This window comes from Dendropsophus ebraccatus, chromosome 10, assembly GCF_027789765.1.
Source record: "Dendropsophus ebraccatus isolate aDenEbr1 chromosome 10, aDenEbr1.pat, whole genome shotgun sequence".
In the NCBI taxonomy this organism is placed as follows: Eukaryota; Metazoa; Chordata; class Amphibia; order Anura; family Hylidae; genus Dendropsophus; species Dendropsophus ebraccatus.
This window is the reverse complement of record NC_091463.1, coordinates 57,482,732-57,509,018: the sequence shown is the minus strand read 5'-3', so window position 1 is coordinate 57,509,018 and position 26,287 is coordinate 57,482,732. Positions and strand designations below refer to the sequence as shown.

The 26,287-nt window shown below is 41.5% G+C and overlaps 1 protein-coding gene across 2 annotated transcripts; it reads left to right on the top strand.

Moving 5' to 3' along the window:
* The first annotated feature begins 2,133 nt into the window (after positions 1-2,133).
* On the top strand, positions 2,134-24,997 carry LHFPL1 (LHFPL tetraspan subfamily member 1). Of its 2 annotated transcripts, none has more exons than XM_069986223.1 (4): positions 2,134-2,229; positions 6,005-6,719; positions 14,360-14,458; positions 24,050-24,997. In XM_069986223.1, the coding sequence occupies exons 2-4, from the start codon at positions 6,338-6,340 to the stop codon at positions 24,166-24,168; spliced, it is 600 nt and encodes a 199-aa protein (XP_069842324.1). In that variant the 5' UTR covers positions 2,134-2,229; positions 6,005-6,337; the 3' UTR covers positions 24,169-24,997. The 2 variants fall into 2 exon arrangements, with proteins under 2 accessions (XP_069842324.1, XP_069842325.1); XM_069986224.1 differs by lacking the exon at positions 2,134-2,229 and adding an exon at positions 4,519-4,538.
* The last annotated feature ends 1,290 nt before the right edge of the window (positions 24,998-26,287 follow it).

The following is a 26,287-nucleotide window of genomic DNA, read 5'->3' as shown; positions in this document are numbered from 1 at the left end:
CCAAAATATGCTCTGAAAAATGTATTTTTTGTCTAAAATACACGACAGAGTTCACACTGTATATATATATATATATATATATATATATATATATATATATATACATATATTATATAAGAGTAAGCTGAAATATTCCAAGAGTATTGCTGAGGAGTAGTGTTGAGCGGATCTGTCAATAAGTGTGTGTTCAGTAACGTTATCCGAACCCAAACACTCAGCGTTTGACTATCTGCGGCTACATGATTAGACTTCAGGTTTTCTATTGAAGAACTGCTATATCCTCTGGGTATCAGCTCGTTTACATCATGGACTAATCAGGGAGGTGCACTGCATGATGAGAAATGTAGTTTCCTGGCCAGCGCCATGTTGGATATAGACCAGCTTTTTACAAAACTTGTAACTCAGGAACGGTGGCAGCTAGCAACCTCCCGCAGATCACGGCCGGAGCCGCTTGCTTCATTGTATAAACTGACAGGGTTTCCTATGGGCGCAATTCATTGAATTGCAACCGCAGAAAACTGACATTTCAGTTCTTTGTGGGTCCGCATGGGATCCCGGCTGGAGCGTATACAATGTGTGTACGCTCCGGCCGGGATCCCATAGAAGCAGAGGCAGTGTGCCACAACGTGAAAAGTACGGCTGTTGTTGCCAATGGCAACAACGACCGTACTTTTACGTGGTGTGAACATAGCCTTAAAGGGAACAAATCAGCATGATGGCACTGATATTGTTCCCTGCAGCATAGTATAGCTCTTCTGTGCAGCTCCCCAAAGCTACAAGCCACATCTGCGCCGGTAGCTTTGCAGCATGGAAAAAGTTGTTTTATTCCACCAAGTGAGGACGAGAGAAGGGCGGCGACTAGTCATCTGGGTGGGGAGCTGCCTGTGACTAGTCACAGCTCTCTGCCTGTCAGCGTGCAGTGTGGGGATGATTGACAAGTAGAGTGGCCACTCAATTGTGTAGACTGGAAAAGTTTTTTTTTTGTCAAAACCTCTGTTTGCCCTTTCAGACTTATGTACTGTCCCCTGTTCATTCTCACCACTAGGGCTTAGGGCCCTATTACAGGGAGCGATAATCTGCTGAGTCAGGCCAATTCGGCATATTATCGCTATGTGTAGTAAAGACATTGATCAGCTGATAAAAACTATCATTGGTTAATTGTGTTGTTTAATCTTGCCTAAAAATCATGTCACTACATGTAATAGTGTAAAAAAAATTATAAAATTATATATACCTGTCCCCACTTCCAGGTGTTCTTCTCGCTTCTGCCCACTACCTGCAGCCACCACTGTAACTTCTGAGACGATCTCTGAAGTGACAGGCTGCTCAGCCAATCACTGGCCGAGAGGGGACAGTGCCATGGCCAGAGACTGGCTGAGCAGCCTGTCACTTCAGAAACTGACTCAGAAGTTCCATTGGCGGCTGCAGGTAGTGGGCAGAAGCTTGGGGGCACAGGAAGCTTGATGAAGTATGTATACAGTTCATTATTGTACACTTAAGGCAAGGGAAGCATAGACATCGCTAACAATTTATCTCCGCACAGCCCTTGGTGCACGATTATTGAGCTGTGTATTAGGCTCAGTAAAGCTTACACTAGTCATTGGGCCATGTAATATAGCCCTAAGCTAAGCTGAGACTTCCTGTTGTGTCTGTGGTGATAAGAGGAGGCTGCTGCAAAGTGATCTGTACAGCATTGCAGCAACATGTGACACCAGTAGATAGAGGAGACAACGCTGGCTCCCTGTATAATGACCTCTGTTTCACATTCATCTCAAGGGGACAGGCTCCATGAGTCTTGCTGTAAAGCATGCCACTAAATGCAGTTAAAACAGCTCATGCAAGATGGCAGCCCCCATAACAATGTAAAAAAAAAGTCATATAAAAAATAAAGTCACAAAATAGAAACAAATTAGAAGAAAAAAACAACTTTTAGTATCTGACTTCTCATCAGTAAAAGAAAATGTAGGCGACACATTCCCTTTAAGCTTTATTTACAAGATGGCTATTGCAGCATCACTCCTCCCCTGTTTATTATCTGCAGTGAAGAAGGCTGATTCCCTGGGGTGAATATTCAGTAGAGCCAGTTGCACCTTCTAAAATCAGATTTGTAGGTTATTGGATGCTGTCATAATAAACTCCACCTCTGTATAAGGTGAAGTGCCTGCTCTGGGAAAACTCTCCAGAAGATCCTGAACTGTACAGGATGCCAGAGAAGCTTCCATCTGTGCGGTAAGAACATTCGTTCACATTCATTTTTCTTTGGCTATGATTGACATGTTGTAGCAAAGATATAAAATTAACTCTTTATTATATGCGCAAATAGTCTGGCATTTTACAAGGACACAGCAGACTGTGACATATTATTTACAGAAGAAAAAAGAATCTAATTTGGCAATTTAAAATCTATTTATTTCTCTGTATAATCTGTTCATATTGAGGACACTGCAGATGAAGTTATCATTATAGTCTCTACAGCATTAATGTGCAATGTCCTTAGTGAAGAAACTCATGGGGAGCATTGGGTTAAAATAGAAATCCACTAATGGATTTGTATGGATTTTACAAGTGGCTTAAATGCTCCTTTAATGTTTGCTCAATGAACTAAATCTTATTTTAATAGTTTCAAATCATTAGAATTCTCAGTCGTGTTCTTAGCTTTAGAAAAAAAATAAGTCTTCTGGTATGATAATTGTTATTTTATTAGCATCGCATTGGGTCATAAAAATGTGAGTGCGGCTGTGCAGTCACTTGTGCTCTGCTTTTTAAGGATAGAAGCATTGCTATTAGCGCATTCTATGTTTACCCATATATTCAGATTTTAATTGGATCCTTAAGAAATAACGGCGATATTGTGGGGTTTTGCATCTTTGAGGATTGAGTTAAGTGAAGGTCTTGCTTGGAGCCAAATTTAATAACAATCTTAGTTATTTTTTTTATACTTATATTGCATTTTTTGTATTTTGAGACATTTGAAACATGTTCCGCTTTGCTGATATCAAGTCCTGGATATATTCTTGTGATCAGTAGTGAATTTTGATCCCTAAAGCTACATAACCAAAATAACAGGGACTTACTAGAAATGGTAAATACAGTATAGTCCAGAAGGGTTTACCCTTTAAAGGATTTTATTATATACAGTAAATTCCTGTAATTTAATATCTAATCAAATAGCAGATCCGCAGCAGATTTGATCTAAATAACTGAACACATAATTATGTTTTTTTTTTTATTAATTGGAACAGATAGAATGAACAGATGAATGGCTTCTGGATACATCTGGTGCTAGTTATCCAAGGTGTCAGATCATATTTTCTTTTGGTAAATCAACTGTTAGGTTCCTAAACTTCAGCACCATTACAGATCACAGATCTATACTGTAGCTATATCATCACCATATTATTTTATGTGCAGGAAAAAATGATATATAAAATACAGTGATGACACAATATGCACTATATAAATATATAAGTCTGTATAAAAAGTATAACTAAGTATCACTAAGAGATATCTATATGTGTACACACATGAAACTATAATAATAAGTAATGATAACTACATGTATACACACAAAAGTATAACTAAAAGTGAGGATGACTGTGTACAGATATGAAAATAGAACTAATAACTCATATTGATGGTTAAATGAAAACACACATGGAAGTTAAGTGGCAGCCATAGACATCGGTTATTAAATAGCCATGTAGCTCAGGATATAATTTGCTAGTCTTATAATCACATCCGAATGTTACTGAGGATAAAGAAGCAGTTGTAGGTAAGGGGTGTGTGCTAATATGCTGTGCTATTACCACACCTAAGTTGATGAGGACAACTAAAGCCAGACCCAGGCGTGGTAATAGGTTTCCTGCCAGTTCCCATACCTCCTTTGATGATGAAGTAAATAAAAACAGAATTAGTAGTGCTGGGCTTGATATACTTTGTAGTAAAGGTGGCCATACAACTACTTCCTGACCCATTCACTGTGTAATTTTGGTGCTTCCTGGAAAACTACTTTAATATAAGACAATGGTAACCTGAGATAAAATTTGAGAAAACATCTGTATTACTCATATATAAAATTAGGTAATTAATTCAAGAAATCACAACTGTAAGGGGAGAAAGGCTAAGGTCAGTGCTGTTCTTCAGCAAAACCTCTCTGCAGTCCGGCTGTGCTCATGAAAAGCCTCTATATACTAAGGTCGTCCAGGTTTAAAAAAACATTTAGCACCCCTCTTATGCTCAGTGTGGATGTGGGTTTTGAAGCTCAGTTTCATTGAAATGAATAGAACTGAATTGTAATACCACATACAACCTGAAGACAGGAGTGGTGCTGTTTCTGCAAGGAAGTAGCTCTTAGGTCGGTGTTAGCTGTACTGCAGCTGGGAGGAGAGACTTCCACCAATCCCATCATCTTGTATTCACTCCCATTATTAAAATTAGGTTTACACCCATCTGACTATTAATTGAATTGTCTCAGTATAAACTTACATATGTTGGGAATGGAAAGGAAAATCATGAAGCTGTAAAATTATTAAAGTAAGGTTAGTTAATGATCTCATTTTTTGTTTTGGCCTCAGGTCCTGTTTAACTTCTATTCATTCTATTCTATTCTATTTTTGTATTTTTTATGTTTTCATGACATGAAGGTGGTAAGGAAAACTTAAAATCTGTTCATCTGATTGTGTACAGCACATGCCCACATTTTCCAGTAGTTAAAATACAAACTTTGCAGCATTCGTTTTTTTTCCCTTTTTGTATTTTTTTTTTGTTTTCTTTAGTAAAAATGTCAAGAAAAAAAAGATATGTTACTTTTTAGTAAAAATACACCTAAAATACAGGAAAACCATGATTGGTGACATTGTTATATAGCATAATGGGTAGATAAAAAAGTTGAGGCATTAGGGTATGTTCACACTAAGCGCTCTCCGCTCAAAGATTTGACATGTCTATTTTTTGAGCGGAGGAGAGCAGAGGCACGCGAGCCCTGCCATAGAGACGCCATCTGACACAGAAGCAGGCGGGATTGCGCGGCAGAGAGTTCCGCCGCAGAATTCCACCCAATTTGCTCAGTGTGAACATACCCTAATGGGTAGCACTGTGACTCTATCACCAGAAGGCCCATATTAACCCAAAGGGCTGTCAGGGCACACTAAGGGTCCTATTACACTGAGTGATTTTTAACGATTAACGACTAACGCTAAACGATCACAAACGAGATTGTTTATTGTTAACATGAAATCGTTCACCATATTACACAGAACGATAATCGTTAGTTACGATCGTTACTATGAACGTTATTGCGATCGTTACTATGATCGTTTATTCCTTCTGATTCCAGAAAAACAATGAACAATGTGCAATTACACTGAACGATTAGTGAAAAAAACGGGGAGCTTGAGCGAACGATTAGCGAAAGATTAACGATAAATTTAGGTTCAGATCTAAATCAATGATCAACGACATATGAACGATTTTACGATCGTTGCCTGCAATTACACAGAACGATTATCATTTAAATTCAAACGATTTAACGATTTTTCGCACGATAATCGTCCAGTGTAATAGGGCCCTAAGAAAGTTGGTTTAGCAACAGCTGGTGAGCCACTGCTTTATATCGCATCTGTACTAATAATTTCTTACCCTTGTTATTCTGAAAGGATTTCCTTACTTTTAAAATTCTTTTAATTTAAAAGTGCACAATGCAGAAACAGAATGTAAGACACACATAGGAGAATAATGGTGCCAGGTACAGATCACGCGAGGACTTCTGTCACTTATATGCTGTTCCAGCTTAATTATTGCAATAGAAATAAGATATTTCCCGGCAGTAAATAGTTACGTCTTGCAAGCCAAATAATACACAGTGACTCCCATTGGAGTATTAAGTAGGAAAGAGTATACAGTATATCAGTCTGGCTGATCCCATAGACTCTGCACCTGCAGTTAATGCTCCCTTGTGGGACTAAGCAGTAATTTAACCCATTGTCCTTATGTTTCCCCTCAACAGGAAGAGCCTTTTAGTGGCTACAATAAAAGAGTTTATGGGAGAGTGGTGGGAAGACGATATCCTACCGGAGCATCTACAACTGATATGAAGAATAAAGGCTCTTGTGCCCTAGGATGAGTCCTCTGCTGTGTGCAAATGTTTTGAGAACTAACATTAAGGCGAAGAAGCAAAAAAAAAAAAGCATCAGTGCTCAGAGCAGAAGATTATTGCGTAACATTGGGAACAAGCAAAGACAAATGATTGCAGATCAAGTTCTCTAACAATGCCAACCCTTGTTCTAGGAGTTCGATATTCAAACTAGCAAGAAGAAACAGGAAAATACAGCTGTAAGTGATGGCAAGCAGTCTGACATTACTTGGTGCCCTTTGGGCCCTTCTGTCATTCCTATCAGCTGCCGCCAGCTGCACCAGTTTCTTTATGCCTTATTGGTTGTATGGCTTCCAAATGGGGAAACCAGTATCTTTTAGCACTTTCCGTCGGTGTACTTACCCTGCACAAACAGATGAGAGGAACGTAGTGATGGTTGAAGAATGTGGAAGATATGCCAGCTTTAGTGCCATCCCTAGTCTATCCTGGCAGATCTGTACTCTTGTGACTGGCATTGGCTGCGCTTTACTCCTACTAGCATCTCTGGCTGCGGTGCTTGGATGTTGTATTGGTGATCTCATCTCCAGGATGACTGGTAGATTTCAAGGAGCTATGCAATTTATTGGAGGTAAGTAACTATATCGATGTTGTAATTCTCTTTTAATTGCTATTTGTAAATGCCAAGATTTATACTTGTCCAGGCTGTGCATATACTCAGTTTATTGATGATCAGACAGACTGACAGACTGACAGATGAAGTGAAAGATTTTGGTTATCTCATGCCAATGGCACATGTTAAAGGCGTGGGATACATTAAAGGCGAAGTCCAGCATTTTTATTATTTTAAAACTCGCCATGCCAAAAAGTCTAGGACCCCAGCTGAAAGGCATTTTCTCCTTGAGTTCTGATGATGTCACAACCAGGCCATGGAAAATGCCTGACTCGGCTGATGGGTGCCCCATCAGCCAATCAGTGACTGCAGCAGGGTGCCGCCATAGTCACTGACTGGCTGAGCAGGGCATCTATCAACCGGGTCATAACATGAAGGAAAAGAGAGCTGAGGAGTGCTGGTAGGTGCCCCTGAAGCAGGACGTGATGCAGCACAGGCATGGGAAGTGGTAAATATTCTTAAAGTTCATAAAGTTCTTTATTACGTTATTCCTACCCCCTGCCTGAAGTTGCCCCGCCAGACTTCTCCTTTAAGCAAAGTAAGTAACAATTGTCTAATAATGAGCGTGCCTACAATGGGCACTCGGGCGTCCCAACTAGACTACAGAGCAATGGAAGGAGCTTGCCAGGTCTGATTAATCCCATTTTCTCTTACGTTATGTGGACAGTGTGTGTGTCACTTAAATGGGGAAGAGATACAGGATACAATAAGGGAAGAAGGGAAAGTCAGCAGAGGTACTGTAATGATCTGAACATTGTTTGGCTTGGTAAATTTGGGTTCTGCACTTTACGGGGATCTTATTCTTCTGCTACCTATCTAAATATGGTTCTAGAATATACACGTTCATTGCAACTGTATTTTCTAATATCATTGGTCTCTTTCTGCAGCATAATGTACACTGTCAGGCTATGTTCCCACAGTGTATCTTTTCGTAAATGTACGGCCGTTATTGCAATTGGCAACAGCGGTGGTACTGTGTATAAAAAGACATGCTGCCTTATCTTCTATGGCATCCCGGCCGGAGCGTATACACATAGTATATACATAGTATACACTCCGGCCGGGCTAGCAGCGCCGCAAAGAACTAACATGTCAGTTTTTTGCGGCTGATCAGAAGTGTGCAGTGAAGAGTTCTGATGTGGGCGCGCATGGAGCTGCAGCAGGATGTAGGACCTGCCGTATTAACATACGTATTAACGTACGGCAGGTCCTACATCCCGGCATGATGACAGAGTGGCTGGGACGCAAACAGGAGGCAGGGCTGTACTGCATACTGTAGGACCTGCCAAATTAACATAAGAGGCAGTACTGGGTCGAGTGTAATGAGAGTCAGCGGCTCAAGTCAAGGGTGGGGGAAGGACATGAAGGGAATAGCACACCCTGGGCCCGCCTCCTGTTCTTCACACCGGATCATTTGAATATCCGTTTGGACGGGAATTTAACGCGACCGGGCAGGATAAAGAGAAATGCTCCACACCAGCCTCTTCTACTTGTCAGCGCCGACAGATTAGAATGTATATCACAATATATGAGGTCTGATGGTACATCCTCTTTAAATAGTATGAACATGGCCTCACACTGCAAAAATTTTTCCGGCATTGTCCAGGAACATGGTTAACAGTTCCAGGTTGTGTCTAAATTCTCGAGGTCTCTATCAAGCATCTGTAGGATGTGCTGGAAAGACAAGTCTGATCTATGAAGACCACCACTGGACCCCTTCTGAGGTTCTTTGGTGGCAATGCCTCGATTGGTCAGTGTGAGGGTAACCTACACAATTTCGGACTTTTCTATTAGGGACATGTCTGGATTAATAGGAAGCATGTGATGGGGTGATCTGCATGGCCTGTAGACTGCGTTTTTATGTGTGGTAGCCATATGTGGACAAACCACTCAAACATTCTCTTGCCATTGGCAGTTTCTTTTTTAAATATTACGAGCAAAGTCAATTAGCCATTGGTCACTCCATGAAGTTGTGATATTATTAGCATGTGGAAGGCGCAAGGTAAAAACTGCATATACAGTAAAAAAATTCTGCCACCTACTAGAGGGAACTTCCTACTCTTTGGATATTTACAGCTGATATTGAACCCATAATAAATTTGCCTTTAGTAAGCTTCCACTATTGGATGTTATTATTTCTCTCTATAGATTTGTACTGTGGGAATGGTAGAATTTAAAACATTGTATCAGGAAAAACACCTTTTAACAGAAACTGTCCTTGACCACTTATACGTCTGTAACTTTGCTATGTTTATTTCAGTCAACAACGATATGACATGTATGACAGTATGAAAACATTGGAAATTCAATAAGCTACAGCTAAACTGGGTCATTTAGGAAACAGGTCTGGGAACAATGCTGTCTCTCAAACTTCTTGGCATGAGCCTAGAGTCTTTCTGTATTCGGATAATCCTTTGTCACTGTGTAGGTGTACTGTACATTTTAAAACAGGCCAGAGAAAAGCGAGGTGTCTTGAATAACTTAATTCGGCTATCAATAGAACTTTTCTGCATTAGATATATATTTTTTTCCAATGATTTAATCTGCTTTATGGTTGAAATACAGGATAATGAAGAATCTAACTAAATTCTGTTTTACTGTTAAAGGGAACCTGTCAGCAACTTTTTAAAAATGAAGCCGCTGGCAGTGCGATATAGGCCATTTAATACTCATTCTATACATGTGTGAGATGCCTCTGAGGAATATTTTTCAGATATTAAAGGGGTTCTCCAGCATGGGGGCACTTTCTGGGGGGGACCGGGAGGAGGTGGCTGAAATAAAAGACGTCCACTCACCTCCCCGGTTCCAGCGGCGGTTCACGCATCACGGCGCTCCGGTACCCGATTCCCAGCCACTTCCTGGTGTCTGACGCCGCCCGAGACGCTACGTCTCAGGGCCGCTCAGCCACTCGGTGAAGGAGGCGGGATCCGAGCGGACTTCAAACGGATCCCGCCTCCTTCACTGAGTGGCTGAGCGGCCCTGAGACGTAGCGTCTCGGGCGGCGTCAGACACCACGAAGCGGCCGGGAACCGGGTACCGGAGCGCCGTGATGAGTGACCCGCCGGGGTCACTGGAACCGGGGAGGTGAGTGGACGTCTTTTATTTCAGCCACCTCCTCCCCGGTCTCCCAAAAAAAGTGCCCCCACACTGGATAACCCCTTTAAAGGGGTACTCTGGTGATAGGAAACTTTTTATATGTTGCTGCCCTATCAGAAAGCATAAAAAACGTCTCATGTTTTTCCATCTTCATGTTCCCTGGGTGTCCCTTGTCGACTGAAGCCCCCCTACTTCTGGGCCAATCACTGGCCATGGAGCTGTCCCATCGCAGTCTGTGATAGGCTGAGCGTGCTGTCATTGCCGAGTCTCCGAGTCCTTTTCAGAAGTGGTAGTGCTGCAGTAAGCAGGGAACACTAGAGACATTGCAGCAGGGCACCGAGGAAGGGTGGAGAGGTAAAAATAAGATGTCTGTTATGTTCTCTAATAGGGCAGCAACATACAAATATTGTGAAGCTACCATCGGAAAACCCTTTTAATATCTAAAGAATATTACTCAGAAATATATCATACACATTAGAGGTGACTAAATTATTAATAATACTGTATTGAATTGCTTTGTTATCTCGGAAATCCGCCTGCTGCCTTTTAACTGACTGCCGCTTTGTGCCATTCCTGGTGCTGGGAAAAGCTGGACCCAGTCCTGGGAAACTGGGAGAAGCTTCCTAGGACTGGGTCCAGCTTTTCCAGGCACCAGGGGAGCAGCGGCACAGAGCGTCAGTGAGCTAAAAGGTAGCAGGCTGGTGAGCGGATTTCCAAGATAATGAAGCGATTTACTTCAGTATTACTGTAAATTCGCTTGTCTCTAAGACACACATAATGAGTATTAAATGGCCTACATCACACTGTAAGGAGGTTAATTTTGAAATAGCTGCTGACAGGTTCCCTTTTAACAGTAAAACAGCATTTAGTTAGAATTTCCCTAATAATCTAGTATTTTATTCATAAAGCAGATTAAATCACTGAAAAAAGTTTAAATTGTATATTACACCTACACAGGGGAAAGGGAAGCATAAGGGGGAGATTTATCAAACATGGTATAAAGAGAAACTGCCTCAGTTTCCCCTAGCAACCAATCAGATTCCACTTTTCATTCCTCACAGACTCTTTAGAAAATGAAAGGTGGAATCTGATTGGTTGCTAGGGGCAACTGAGCCAGTTTCACTTTACACCATGTTTGATAAATCTCCCCCAAGATGTTTGCTATCTTTTCTAATAGGTCAGCAACATATAAAAAAGTTTTCTACCACCAGATAACCTCTTTAAACTTTGTTTGCTGCTTCAGCTGTATGTAAGTAAAGCACCTGGAGTCATTGGTGCATTATACAGCAGCTCTCAGTCAAGGATTTGTCTTTTTAAATCCAATGCTCCCCATGCTGCAAGCACGCCTCCTGTCTGATGATTGACAGTCCTGCCTGTGGTGACATCAGCACATGCTTATCTGAAATCAAGTAGAAAGTAACTCCCATAACAGAGGCAATTTTTTATTTTTCCCTTTTGTTTCTACCTCTATGTGTTTAAAAGGCCATGGCGCTTGCATTCTTTCCACCTTCACATGTAAGCCCACATAAGCCCTAATTTTTTTGTAAAACCAATTGTACTTTGCAGTGGCGGTCTTAATTATTCCATAAGATATGCTGCAAAACAGGGAAAAAATAATTGAAAAAAAAAAAAAAAAGCAATCTTTCATTTTGGAGGGGTTTGTGTTAATGTGGCCTTATCCTTATTATGTTGCATATCCTTTTTAGATTTTGGAATTTAAAGGGTGTTAAAGAAGCAGCAGGAGGAATCCTTGGTAGAGGCATTCTCTACAGAGAAGTTCACAGCAGTCTTTCCTTCTTCTTAGATGTTGCAAGTACAGTTGATAATAACCGAACATTACAGGCAAACAACCTTGTAGTTTAGGTCTCACAGTTATAATCTGTCTGAATGTCACTCATTAAAATAGCAGTCATCCTGCAGCGGCCGAGGCATCATTATGCAGGCTTTGATGGCTTTAAATAAATGCAATTCTAAAGAGAAATATATTTAGCATAGGTTAACACTAGTGCCAGACAGAAGATATTCTGAATGAATTTGCAAAATAAAATTTTCTGAAGTCAGTAGTTCAAACTGTAATGACCGTTTTGGAGGTTTATTTATTTATTTGTTTTTTTTTTTCACTTATAGGCTATGTTCACACACTTTCAAAATGACGTCCATTTTTATTGGACAGCCATCATTTAAAGGAAAACAATGGCCAACATTTTAAATTAAAATTTGTTATTTGTACAACATTGTTTTAAAATAACGGCTGTCCAAAAAAACGGTCAACACAAGGTATAAAACACATAGGAAATTTGTCCTCCTTAAGCTAGCTTCACACTGAGTGCCATAAATCTTGAAAAAATATCAATAAAAATGCCATGACGATTTTTTTTGGGGGAAAAATGTCAGTGACCAGATGTTAGCTAAAGTAAATGAAAGTTTATGATCTGCCTTTTTGGGGGGACGTTTTTCTCTCCTCTGGTGTTTTTGAGACCCTGTGGCAGCATGCTTTGTGTGTGGCATTTTTTCGGCAAACTGTGGCATTTTTCTCCCATAGAATTCAATGGGTTTGTCTTGGTTGTCTCAAAAACGCCATTGCTGGCGTCTTTGCACCTTTTGTGGTCCAAGTGATGTCTTATGATGGCAGAGGAAAAAACGTTCAGCACACATAAACGCCTAAACCATAAAAAAAGATCATTCACACATAGAGTAAAAAATACCAGAAAAAAAATGCAAACACATGAAAAAAATAAATGCCAACGTTGCATGTGAGGGCACCCTAAATTAGTTATTTTACAATCTGTATTATACTCAAAGCTGCAGTTAAACTTCCACAGTGTTCAATGTTTTACCAAAGGTGAACGGTGTGAAGATTAACACCCTTCCCCCCCAGTCCCAAGGAAAAAAAATTGCTTCTTTCCCCAATTTTACTGCGCGAATAATTTTTTTTTAGTTTTGCAGCAAATTATGGAACAATTAAGTAAGCCATTGAAAAGTACAATTGCTGTTGCAAAAAATAAGGGCCCATATTGGTCTGTAGGGGAAAAAAACGCAAGCGCTATAGCCTTTTAAAAACAAGGGGAAAAAAAAGCCAAAAAATTGGCCGCTCCTCCAATTGGCCGCACTGCCAATCCTCCCGGAGGTAACTTAAGATATAAGTATATGTTTGTCTGTGAATGTGTTTGAATTAAAGTGATTGTTTTTTTTTTTTTGCAAAATGTATGAATGAGAGTGAGTTGTACTGTGTGCCTGTTGAGAGACTGTGGATGATGGGAGTGTGCATGGTGTGAATGATGGGAGTGTGCATGGTGTGGATGGTGAAAGTGTGCATGCTGTGGATGATAAGAGTGTGGATGATGGGAGTAAGCATTGTGTACCCATCATGCACCCAATGCTCACTCCCATCATTCACACTCTAATCATCCACACCATGCACACTCCCACCATGCACACTCCCATCAGCCACACTCTCTCAACAGGCACACTCTACAACTCCTTCTTATTCATACAATTTGCAAAAAAAAAATCACTTCAATTCACACACAATCACAGACAAACATAGACTTATACTTACGTATTGAGTGACCTCTGGGAGGACTTGCGGTGGCCCGGATGAATTGCGCATGCCCGGGAAGCAGCCCGTCCCAGATGGGACATCTTCCCTGCACAGCCGTGGTACATAGAGCCCACTATGCATATATGAATATGCATAGTGGGCGGGATGAGAGGGGGCGGACTGGGTGAGACCCGGTGGTGCTAGGGGGCGAAGGGTGACACCCCAAATGCTCTTAGGCAGGAGATAAGGGCAATTAGGGAATTAATAAAGAATGCGGGGGGAGGGGGAGAGGAACGTTATTTACAGCAATCAACTCATAAGGTACTCAGCATATCAGCAGGTTCTCTGGGCAGAACCTGCTAATAGTGCCGCTTTAACCCCTTCATATTCATAATACATATATACATTTATACTACGGATGCTCCGTGCAGTAGAAACGTATATATACGTTCCTGCTGTGAAGGGGCTTTAATGTGTGCGAGGCCTCTTCAATGTGAGAAGCCACACACACATTAGTGTCCCAGGAGCCGGGCATAAGTGTGTGTGGGACATTAGCGTGGCAGTCTGCTATGCCTGTCATTAACCCCTAAATGCCGATCATTGATAATACTGATCAATGCTATGCAAAACAATAAACCTTTATCCAGCACTAGATCTGTAACCCACAGTTCTCATCGATATATGTTCATGCTGTAACTATTCAATGCACAAACAAGCACCAAGTTTAGAACAAGCATCTACCTGGCATAGAACGCCACAATTCCCATTTATGTATATTCCTGTATTTTTTTTGTAATTTCTTGTGATTTCATATTTCCTAAACCAGTATACAAGCTACTGATAAGAATATTCTGCATAAATAGAACAGTGCAAATTGGTTGTAATGAATAGTGCAGATTGCTGTGTGGCTCCCGCTGAGTAAACAGACATGTCCTTTTTGTCTCTGTGTGAATCTCTGTAGGACTCCTCATTAGCTCCGGATGTGCCCTCTATCCACTGGGGTGGAACAGCCCTGAAATCCAGCAGGCGTGTGGCAATGCATCCAGTCAGTTCCGATTAGGTAACAAGTGACTCACAATCATGGACTGTGGCCTGGTAGAGTGTGTAAGAGAGGCACTAGATGTGCATCTGCGTAAAACTCATCAGGGCCAGGAGGGATTGAAATCGATACATCAGTCTTTCTATATGCACAATGCTGGTTACACAATATAGTTACTTTCATTTGAAAGGTTGTTAACTTATTCATTGCATTATCCTAAGTTGTTAAGAGTATAACCTAAGGGCCCTATTCCCCCGGACGATTATCATTCAGATTATCGTTAAATCGTTCGAATCTAAACGATAATCGTTTGGTTGAAATGCAGTTAACGATTAACGACCGAACGAGAAATCCTTGATCGCTTTATAAGACCTGGACCTATTTTTATCGTTGCTCATTCGCAAAACGTTCGCAAATCGTTCGCATTGAATAAGACATCGTTTGGTCGTAGTAAGTAACGATTATCGTTCCATGGAAATGAGTGAATGTTTTCAGGTCTTTCGCAATAGCGGTCGTTTGAGATCATTAATCGTTAACGATTATGCAAACGATAATCGTCCGGTGGAATAGGGCCCTAAGTGTGCATTCAAACCCCAATGTCAATCAATATTTTAAATAACACGGAACAAATGTATAAAATATTCCACTTCTACCTATGGGCTTGGATCCTATGTCATAGATGCATAGTCACCGATGGAAAGAGTATAACTTTATTTTCTTTATATTTATCAGCCCCCCTTTGTTGTATAAATATGTTGCAAGGTATATGGAAATTTCACCAATGCTCTTAAAAAAACAAACAAACAAACAAACAAACAAACAAACAAACAACTATTTACAATTCATTATAAGGGGCATATAAAAAGTTTTGATTGGTTGGGGTCTTATGTGGGGGCAGCGTACGGTCTCAGCAGTGAGACCCCGACCAACTAAAACATATGACATGTCCCTATTATATATCAAAATTTTTTCTAAATGACCTTGCCCAATTAAAGGCTGAAAAATAGAGGAAATCTTAAGCAAGGCACCATGCTCTTTGACATCAATATACCCTGATAGTTTGGTGGAGGACATCAATGTCTTCATGAGAAACGATCCTTTATTTTCTCTAGTGAAGCAATGTTTCTACCCGCGTAACAACTCTGTCCTTCTCAAGCTCTATTACCAGGTATAATATAGGTTTATATATGCACATTAGCCAGTAAAACATATATAAATTAACTATAGTGCTGTTTAATAAAAGCATTGTGATTTGTAAATTACTGTTATTTAAAAAAAACCTCAACCCATCAGCTACTGTATGTCCTGAAGAAAGTGGTGTATTTGTTCCAGTCTGACACAGTGCTCTCTGTTGCCACCTCTGTCCAAAGGAACTGTCTAAAGCCATAGCAAATCCCCAAAGAAAACCTCTCCTGCTCTAGAATGGGGCGGATGCATGGTCAGGGACCCACCTTTGTGACACCGTTAGCCCAAAATAAGGATAGTGTTTTAGGAAGACTCTAGGTCACAGAGCAGCACTAAAGATAAGCATGTGATACTTGTGTCATAGGCCACTGGAAACTGACAGCACCGATATATGCATATCCATGCTGTCAGTTTCCCTTTAATACAACCAATGTAGACATTATAATTGGACTAAAAAGTATCCTTAAACTCCCTTTTCTCTTATACATACAAAATGAGTATTCTCATTCTTTCTCTTATATTCATGTCCTAGACCTCTGTATCAAGGTCCTTGGATTTCCGTCTCAAGAATAGTTCACACATATTCATTAAATTCCTTGAAAACCTTTCATCATCAGATGTACGTCTATGATCTCTTAGCAGTAGGCTCAACGTTCACCCTGTCAAATAAATTGAATGATACATTTATTCTCTTTAAAATACACAAATATCTTTATGACTTCCCTGACATCTCATCCTTCCAAATGTTATTTTAAAGATGATTTTCTTGCAGTGTTGGAGGACCATAATGGGGTCCTTAAAGGGGCAACCTTAAAGAGTAAAATCTTATCTTCTTCTATATAGCAAACATGCATATCTGGTTATGTTATATGGGTGACATTTTGTACTCTTTGGTGGTGCTAGAGACTAATTGAATGAGTTACCTGATTAGTTAAATAGCATCTTCACACAATTGAAATTTCCTTACACCAGTATATTGACTATTAAAAATTGTAAGATATTCTGGTAAACCCTAGTAATGGATAGCTGTGTTAATATTTACTTATAAAAGATAAAACAAGTGTGGTTAACATAATAATTGTCCGCTCAGACCTATGATTGACCCCCTGCCCTGGAGTGTAATGAGTATGTAACAAATTCTTGAGAAAGTAGCATTCATGCACTATGTATCTGTATCAAACACCTTAGATGTCAGAGACAGAATGAGAATATTCATGTTGATGACATAAGAGGAAGGAGGATAAAAAGGAAACCTTTGGTATCTAATTACAATAGGTATAGTAGCCTGATTAGGCCTATCTGTCCCTGACATTTTGACTCTTCTGGTAACAATTGGTAGGACAGAGTTTAAAGGGGTTATCCAGCGCTACAAAAACATGGCCACTTTTCCCTCTCTCTTGTCTTCAGATTGGGTGGGATTTCAAACTCATTTCCATTGAAGTAAATGGAGCTTAATTGCAAACTACACCTGAACTGGAGACAAGAGAGGGAGAAAAGTAGCCATGTTTTTGTAGGCTGGATAACCCATTTAAAGCGACTCTGTACCCACATCCCCCCTCCTAAACTGCTTGTACTGTCAGGTAGCTGCTTTTAATCCAAGATCTGTCTTGGGTCCATTTAGCAGGTGATGCAGTTATTGTTCTAAAAAAACAACTTTTGAATTTACAGCCTTGTGTCAAATTGGTGTGGCCTAGAGTACCCATGCTCTAGGCCTGCACCGCCTCTGCATCCCTCCTCCTGGCCCTCCTTATCATTAGGAATTAGGAAGAAGGGGTGGCATCGCAGGCCTAGGGCACAGGCACTGTAGGCCTTGCCAGTTTGATACATTGCTGCAAGTTTAAAAGTAGTTTTTTTAGGACAATAACTGAATCACCTGCCGCACGGACCCCAGGACAGATCTTAGATTAAAAGCAGCTATCCTAAGGTACAAGCTTCAAGGCATACATTAGTAAAATTCGCTTCAGTTTTTGGAAAACAATTTTTTTTCTGCCAGTGGCTGACATCTTCTTCTCCGTACATTCACTTGTAACTCGGCAGATGGTGCCAAGAGGTCAAGTATAGGATTGTCCAATGCTTATTTATAAATCATCAAGATCCAATTGTTACAAGCTCTGGACACCCTGCTGAAAGAACCAGCTGTTACAAGCTCTCAACACACTGCTTCACTACATGTCTTTTTGGGGTAAAAAAAAAGGATTGTTTTTAATAAAGCTAACCAGAGCTGGGACAAGGAGTTTTGGTGCCCTAGGCAGAGAAGGCAAATGGCGCCCTCCCCTGTATGTGGGGGCTGATACTTGGTCATCACAGGCTCTGCAGAGTATTACTACTTCAGACTATATGGGAGAGTCCAGTATGTATATTGTACCCTCTAAATATAACAGGACCATGTATACTGTACCCCTGAATGTAACAGGACCATGTATGCTGTACCCCCTGACTGTAACAGGACCATGAATACTGTACCCCCTGACTGTACCAGGGCCATGTATACTGCACCCCCTGACTGTAACAGGACCATGTATGCTGTACCCCCTGAATATAACAGGACAATGTATACTATACCCTCTGAATGTAACAGGACCATGTATACTGTACCCCCTGAATAAAACAGGACATGAATAATGTACCCCCTGACTGTAACAGGACCATGTATACTGTACCCCCTGACTGTAACAGGACCATGTATGCTGTACCCACTGACTGTAACAGGACCATGTATACTGTACCCCCTGACTGTAACAGGACCATGAATACTGTAACCCCTGACTGTAATAGGACATGTATACTGTACCCCCTGACTGTAACAGGACCATGTATACTGTACCCCCTGACTGTAACAGGACCATGTATACTGTACCCCCTGAATATAACAGGACCGTGTATACTGTACCCCCTGACTGTAACAGGATCATGTATACTGTACCCCCTGACTGTAACAAGATCATGTATACTGTACCCCCTGACTGTAACAGGACCATGAATACTGTACCCCCTGAATGTAACAGGACAATGTATACTGTACCCGCTGACTGTAACAGGGCCATGTATACTGCACCCCCTGACTGTAACAGGACCATGTATACTGTACCCCCTGAATATAACAGGACATGTATACTGTACCCCCTGACTGTAACAGCATCATGTATACTGTACCCCCTGACTGTAACAGGACCATGTATAGTGTACCCCCTGACTGTAACAGGACCGTGTATAGTGTACCCCCTGACTGTAACAGGACCATGAATACTGTACCCCCTGAATAGAACAGGACCATGTATACTGTACCCCCTGACTGTAACAGGACCATGTATACTATACCCCCTGACTGTAACAGGACCATGTATACTGTACCCCCTGAATATAACAGGACCATGTATACTGTACCCCCTGACTGTAACAGGACCATGTATACTGTACCCCCTGACTGTAACAGGACCATGTATACTGTACCACCTGAATGTAACAGGACCATGAATACTGTACCCCCTGCCTGTAACAGGACTATGTATACTGTTCCCCTTGACTGTAACAGGACCATGTATAATGTACCCCCTGACTGTAACATGACCATGTATGCTCTACCCCCTGACTGTAAAAGGACCATGTATACTGTACCCCCTGACTGTAAAAGGACCATGTATACTGTACCCCCTGACTGTAACAGGACCATGTATACTGTACTCCCTGACTGTTACAGGACCATGTATACTGTACTCCCTGACTGTTACAGGATCATGCATACTGTACCCCCTGACTGTAACAGGATCATGTATACTATACCCCCTGACTGTAACAGGACCATAAATACTGTACCCCCTGAATGTAACAGGACAATGTATACTGTACCCGCTGACTGTAACATTACCGTGTATACTGTACCCCCTGACTGTAACAGGGCCATGTATACTGCACCCCCTGACTGTAACAGGGCCATGTATACTGCACCCCCTGACTGTAACAGGACCATGTATACTGTACCCCCTGAATATAACAGGACATGTATACTGTACCCCCTGACTGTAACAGCATCATGTATACTGTACCCCCTGACTGTAACAGGACCATGAATACTGTACCCCCTGACTGTAACAGCATCATGTATACTGTACCCCTTGACTGTAACAGGACCATGTATGCTGTACCCCCTGACTGTAACAGGACCATGTATGCTGTACCTCCTGACTGTAACAGGACCATGTATGCTGTACCCCCTGACTGTAACAGGACCATGAATACTGTACCCCCTGACTGTAACAGGACCATGTATACTGTACCCCCTGACTGTAACATTACCATGTATACTGTACCCCCTGACTGTAACAGGACCATGAATACTGTACCCCCTGACTGTAACAGGACCATGAATACTGTACCCCCTGACTGTAAATCACTGGTGTCAGGGGGATTAGCCTGTACACAATAAACAGAATATGTGTTCACCAACCTGTGGCTCCCGAGCTGTGGCAGGACTACAACTCCTATCATGCTGTGACTGTTGTAGTTTTGGAGCAGCTGGTGACCCACAGACTGTGGAACAATAGCCTATGGGAAGTGCTGTGTATAGAGGAGCAGTGCAGGGATATGGGGCAGCCCTGTGACCTAGGTGACCTCCCTCTCCCAGCACCTAAAGAATGATGAGAGTCAGTGAACTCAGCAGTCAGACAGAGAAGAGGTCACATGGTGAGGAGGGGGGAGGAGCCTCTGTAGGTCCTGGCAGGTCCTGCAGGTCCTGGCAGGTCAATGATTTCTTTTTATTTTTTTAAAGAAATTGAAATTGCGCCCCCTGTAACTTACCACTAGATGGCGCCCTAGGCCATCGCCTACCCTGGCCTACCCTTTGTCCCGGCCCTAAGCTAACATCCTCCACTGATTTGTAAAGATTATGGGTAGAGATGATTGAACCTCGAGCATGCTCGAGTTCATCTGAACCCGATTGTTCGGCATTTGATTAGCGGTGGCTGCTGAAGTTGGATGAAGCTCTAAGGTTGTCTGGAAAACATGGATACAGCCAATGACTATATCCATGTTTTCCACATAGCCTTAGGGCTTTATCCAACCTCAGCAGCCACCGCTAATCAAATGCCGAACAATCGGGTTCGGATGGACTCGAGCATGCTCGAGGTTCAATCATCTCTAATTATGGGGAGATTTATCATTTCTTATGTATTTGAAGTAATTTTGCATGCTGTTTTATGATTAGTAGGTCATGTGTACCTGCATCACCAAATTTGTCAAAATGGTGCCTTTTCTTCATAAGTAATTTCCATGTTAGTTTCAAAGTATATTCTGAGCTAGAGTGAGATTTTGAAACAATTTGTTTCATTTCATAAATCAGCTGCCATTTCAAGAGTCAAAGCAAATTGGTTTCTACCCTAAAGAGTTTTGAAAATAATAACCTCAAGTAGTGTAGAAGCAAAAAAAAAAAATAGTTTTTGCAAATATTTGTAACAAATATACATAAAAAAGCCATGTAAGTACAATAATTGGAGGGTTATGTAGACCATCTCCTATTGGTGATTCTGCATTGCACTTGTACTTTCTTCTATCTTTTAAATGGGCACTGTCACTCAAAATGTTTGACATATCCTAGAGACATGGCAAAAATTTTGCTTGGTCGCAGTCTGGGTGTTCAGACCACCACCGTCACTTAGCTAACTGCTTCTTTCCCGTCTTTTCATTTTTCTAAAATTTTAATGTGACAAGGACCCTTTAATATATGGCATGCCCTGTTGTAAAAAGGGTTCTTGCCATGAGACAAACCCGTTAATTCAAAGTCAGTGATTACTTTAAGCTTCAAAAATGGGATTGTACCAACACTTCTCTATCTGCACATAGAAGTATAGAAATGAATAAAATTCCTTTTCTCAGGGATTGTTATGTTACCAGACAGTTCCCACATGCAGAATAAGCAGTTCAAATGCTATAATATATGCAAGCATCAAAACAGAATCACAGGTGAAGCAGAAGACAATTGCACACCATTAAAAATGAATGGTTTTGTTACCAGGCAGGTACATTATTCCTGTCCCCTGAAACACATGAAACCTCATCTGCATAAGCTGGGAACACGCTGGACCTTGTAAATAGCCCCTTAGGGATGATGTACTAATGTAATTCCACACTTATACTGCTTCTGGTCTCGCCCGCTTCCCTAAGTTATCTGTAAAACACATCTTTAGATACTTACTAATTTACTATGCGGTAAAATCACTTTGTTGTAATGTCAGCTGGTATAATGACGCTGCTAAACACCAAGGTGGTAATGATATCTGCTCTGTACTCCCTAGTACCCAAGAATTGTGCTAAACCCTCAACATCACATGATTTTTAATACAAATACACTATTAACGGGAGACCCCACATTTAGGTCTGCTTGAACTACAGATTTTCTACTCATCTACTGTTATTCTTAACCCCTTAATGACCACCCATACATATACACTAGGCAGCTATGCGCCTTTTCATGGCGGCAGCCTAGTAGCCCAGGTCTCCCACACCAGGATCACGGGAGCTCAGCTGTCAGTATGAATGCTGCGGTCATAGCCCCTTAACACAAAACTTAGCAAGTGCATCAAAGAATGGCAAATAGTTGCAAAAAATCTGGGGCTTGCACCAAAATTTGCTACCTTTTGCTGTTTTGCACTAGATAGAGACTTTGATAAATTCCCTCTATTGTTGATTATTAGATCACCCATATCACCATTGTTTTGTGGTTACGATACATCTGCAATGTTGTTAGTATCAGTTTGTCAGCCACACAGCAGTGGTTCATGTGCATGTGGTTACCAACCCATTGGTTGGGGATACCTGTAGTATAGAAACATAGACTGGCATAGGAGCTGGAGACAACTGTTTGCAAAGCTGTCTCATTTTTGTAATTTTAGATGCACTGGAACATCTACATCTACAGTAATTTCCCAAACATATTTGTGCTTGTAATTTCAGTACACCACGATATAAAACACATACTGTATATGTGCAGGAAATGGACTGAAAGTAGTCACTAGCTCAGGGGGATCTATCAAAGGGTCGTACAGGCCGTACAGTAAAGAGTGGTGCATAGTGCACCCCAGACATCCCCTCTGACCTTGCATATGACCCATCAGCCAAACACCATATCTTTCTCTGCCAGACATCACTCAGCAGAGCGCCCTCCTTACCCTACCTCGCCACCACAGCCCCCCCACCGTCAGGCAAGCCCTGTGCCGACCTTGGGTGTTATATTCACTTAATCACCCAGCTTTCCCAGCATCTTGTAGTCACTATAATGGAGGTCAACCAGCTTTCCCAGCATCTTATACTCGGTATGATGGAAGTCACACAGCTTTCCCAGCATCTTGTAGTCAGTGTCATGGAGGTCACCCAGCTTCCCAGCATCTTGTAGTCAGTATGATGGAGGTCACCCAGCTTTCCTAGCATCTTATACTCAGTATGATGAAGGTCACCCAGCTTTCCCAGCATCTTGTAGTCAGTATGATGGAGGTCACCAAGATTTCCAGCATCTTGTAGTCAGTATGATGGAGGTCACCCAGATTTCCCAGCATCTTTTACTCTGTATGATTGAGGTCACCCAGCTTTCCCAGCATTTTGCAGTCAGTATGATGGAGGTTACCCAGCTTTTCCAACATCTTGTAGTCAGTATGATGGAGGTCACCCAGATTTCCCGGCATCTTATACTCTGTATGATGGAGGTCACCCAGCTTTCCCAGCATTTTGCAGTCAGTATGATGGAGGTTACCCAGCTTTCCCAGCATCTTGTAGTCAGTATGATGGAGGTCACCCAGTTTTCCCAGCATCTTAGTCAGTATGATGGAGGTTACCCAGCTTTCCACGCATCTTATACTCAGTATCATGGGGGTCACCCAGCTTTCCCAGCATCTTGTAGTCAGTAGGGTGGAGGTCACCCAGCTTTCCAGCATCTTGTACTCATGTGTATGGTCCATACAATGAATACAATATAGTAATAACTTGGTGTTCGAACACTTCAGTATTCTAACTTAATTTACCACTAAAGTTTTGTTTGGTACTCGAATACTGTTCGGTATTGGAACAAAATCATGGGTGATAACTGTCACAGTTATTGAGGTGTTCAGACATCAAGGCTTTCAGAAGCATCATAATGACGTGAATCCCCGCTCTAAACCATGCACAGTAATTTCCTCCCTCTCCAGGCGGCCGGTGCACTCAACTGCATAGGAGACGCGCTGGCCACCTGGAGAGGGAGAATGTCACTAAGAAGGAGCTCGGGTCACCCTCAATACACTGGCATCCCCTAAGTGCACCCCAATACACATTAAACTACCAGCAGTCCAGGAGGAGAAGAAGAGCAGCCCCGGAGTTCCTGCACGGTGACAACCTCCATGGATTGGATTTTTGTTTTCTTATATTCAGGACAGAAAGTAACATTTTTTTCTTATCTTGTACTAGGAACCTGCAAGATTGGCTGGGCTTATTACTGTACTGGTGGTGGAGCAGCAGTCGCCATGCTGATCTGTACATGGTTGTCTTGTTTCGCTGGAAAGAAGAGCAAGACATCTCCTTATTGACAGTGGACTAATATTCATCATAATTAATAGAAATGATTTATTTCTTAGTATTTCAACACTTGGTAAAATAGATACTAGAGGGCAGTAAAATTCCCCTACTGGGAAGATGCTGTGTATAAAGTATACACAAGGTGCTTGTTTGGTCTCAATGAAGGCATAAAATAAAGGACAGTGATGAAGACAGACAAGTGGATACATTAAAGTAAATGGCAGGATGTTATATATAAAAGACCTTTACAGGCACATGATAACTTTGAATAGCTAACCCTTTATCAGGGTATGATGCTAACTCCTGCTAATGCTTGCTGCTAGGGGAATAGAAGAAAGCAAATCAGAGAACCGGCAGCAGTGAAAAGGTAAAAGAGTATTCAGTAAAGTACTAAAATGTGTGGTTCCATTACTTAGAGCCGGACACTGAAAAAGTGAAGTGGATTGCTGGTTTTGGGGATGGAGAAGGTGTTCATATAAAATCAATAACTGCTTTAAATTTTCAAACTGTGGACAAGTTTTTCATCTTTTCCTTGCACCACTTTTGATCTGTGTGTTGGGTGATCAAATTCAAGCTATCCCTGGACTGTCATCCTCTCCATGCTCTAAGCCGCTTAACCTCTTAAGAACGAAGACAATTTTCGTTTTTGCGTTTTCGTTTTTTCCTCCTTGTGTTTAAAAGGCCATAGCACTTGCATTTTTCCACCTAGAAACCCACATGAGCCCTTATTTTTTGCGTCACTAATTGCACTTTGCAATGGCAGACTTAATTTTTGCATACAATATGCTGCGAAACCAGAAAAAAATGATATGCGCGCTGAAATTGAAAAAAAAATAAATATGCAATTCTTTTTCTTTGTTTTTTTCCCCCCGTTTTTATGATATGCAACCTGCATAACTTTTATATTACTTGATGGCTTTTAAAAAAATAAAGCATTCTACAGAAAAAAAACGTTACTCAAAATTGCTCTATTACCATGCTTATAACGCTTTTATCCTTTGGTCTATGGGGCTGAATAAGGTGTCATTTTTTTGAGCCATGATGTGTACTTTCTATCGGTACCTTGATTGCGTATATGCAACTTTTTGATCGCGTTTCATTGCAATGTTTCTGGATTTGATACGGCAAAAAATGCACAATTTTTGCACTTTGGCGCTTCTTTTCGCTTATGCTGTTTACCGTGCGAGATCAGGAATGTAATAAATGAATAGTTTGCACGATTACGCACGCGGCAATACCAAACATGTTTATTTATTTATTTATTTTTATTTATAAAATAGGAAAAGGCGGGTGATTCTGACTTTTATTAGGGGAGGGTTTTTTTTATTAATGAAAACACTTTTTTTCCCACTTTCACAGTAATTTGAAGTTCCCCTGGGGGACTTCTAAAACAACTACACTGATCTCTCATGGAGATCAGTGTAGCTGTATAACACAGCACCGATCCATCAGATTGGTGCTCTATTGCTTTAGCCTGCTGCAGGCCAATGCAATAGAATACCGAGCCAGGATCAGCGTCATTCCGACACTGAGGCCCGGCCCGGTAAGACCAAGGGATCCCCCCTCCGCGATCGCATCGCGCGGGGGGGGGGGGGGGGGGGGGGGGAATGGGCCACTAGACACCAGGGATGGACTGCAAATAACACTGTTAGATGCAGCTGTCATGTTTGACAGCTGCATCTAACGGTGTTAAGGAGCGGGAGCGGCGATCGACCCAGATAGTTCAGAGCGGGGTCGCGGCGTGGCCACCCTCTGAACACCTCTTGTGGACATATGACGTACGGGTACGGCATATGTCCTCAAGAGGTTAAAGCGTATCTGTTCTCATAACTTTCAAAATTTGAATATAAAGCAAGTTTGCAACGTACATTCATTATTTTTTTTTTTAGTTATCTTGCTGTAAAACAAATCTGAAATCAAGGTCCAGTCTTCAGAAGCTTTTTAGTCTTGTGCTGTTTGAAAAAAACAGACTAAACCCAGGAACTCCGCTCAGTACAGAGAGTCATGGCTCAATGTGTCCGTCAATCCCATGACTGCCTTCTCTGTGAGAATGTAGATGACCTGGGATACAAAGGACTTCCTGTGTTTGGACTCTCTGGGAAAAAAAAAAAACAGAACACAGGAGGTGCT

Bases quoted from the DNA above. Each gene is read 5' to 3' on its own strand.
- LHFPL1 (XM_069986223.1), top strand. From the start codon at position 6,338: ATGGCAAGCAGTCTGACATTACTTGGTGCCCTTTGGGCCCTTCTGTCA. The intron at 6,720-14,359 runs GTAAGTAACTAT...GAATCTCTGTAG, and splicing joins AGCTATGCAATTTATTGGAG to GACTCCTCATTAGCTCCGGA. The intron at 14,459-24,049 runs GTAACAAGTGAC...ATCTTGTACTAG, and splicing joins ATCCAGTCAGTTCCGATTAG to GAACCTGCAAGATTGGCTGG.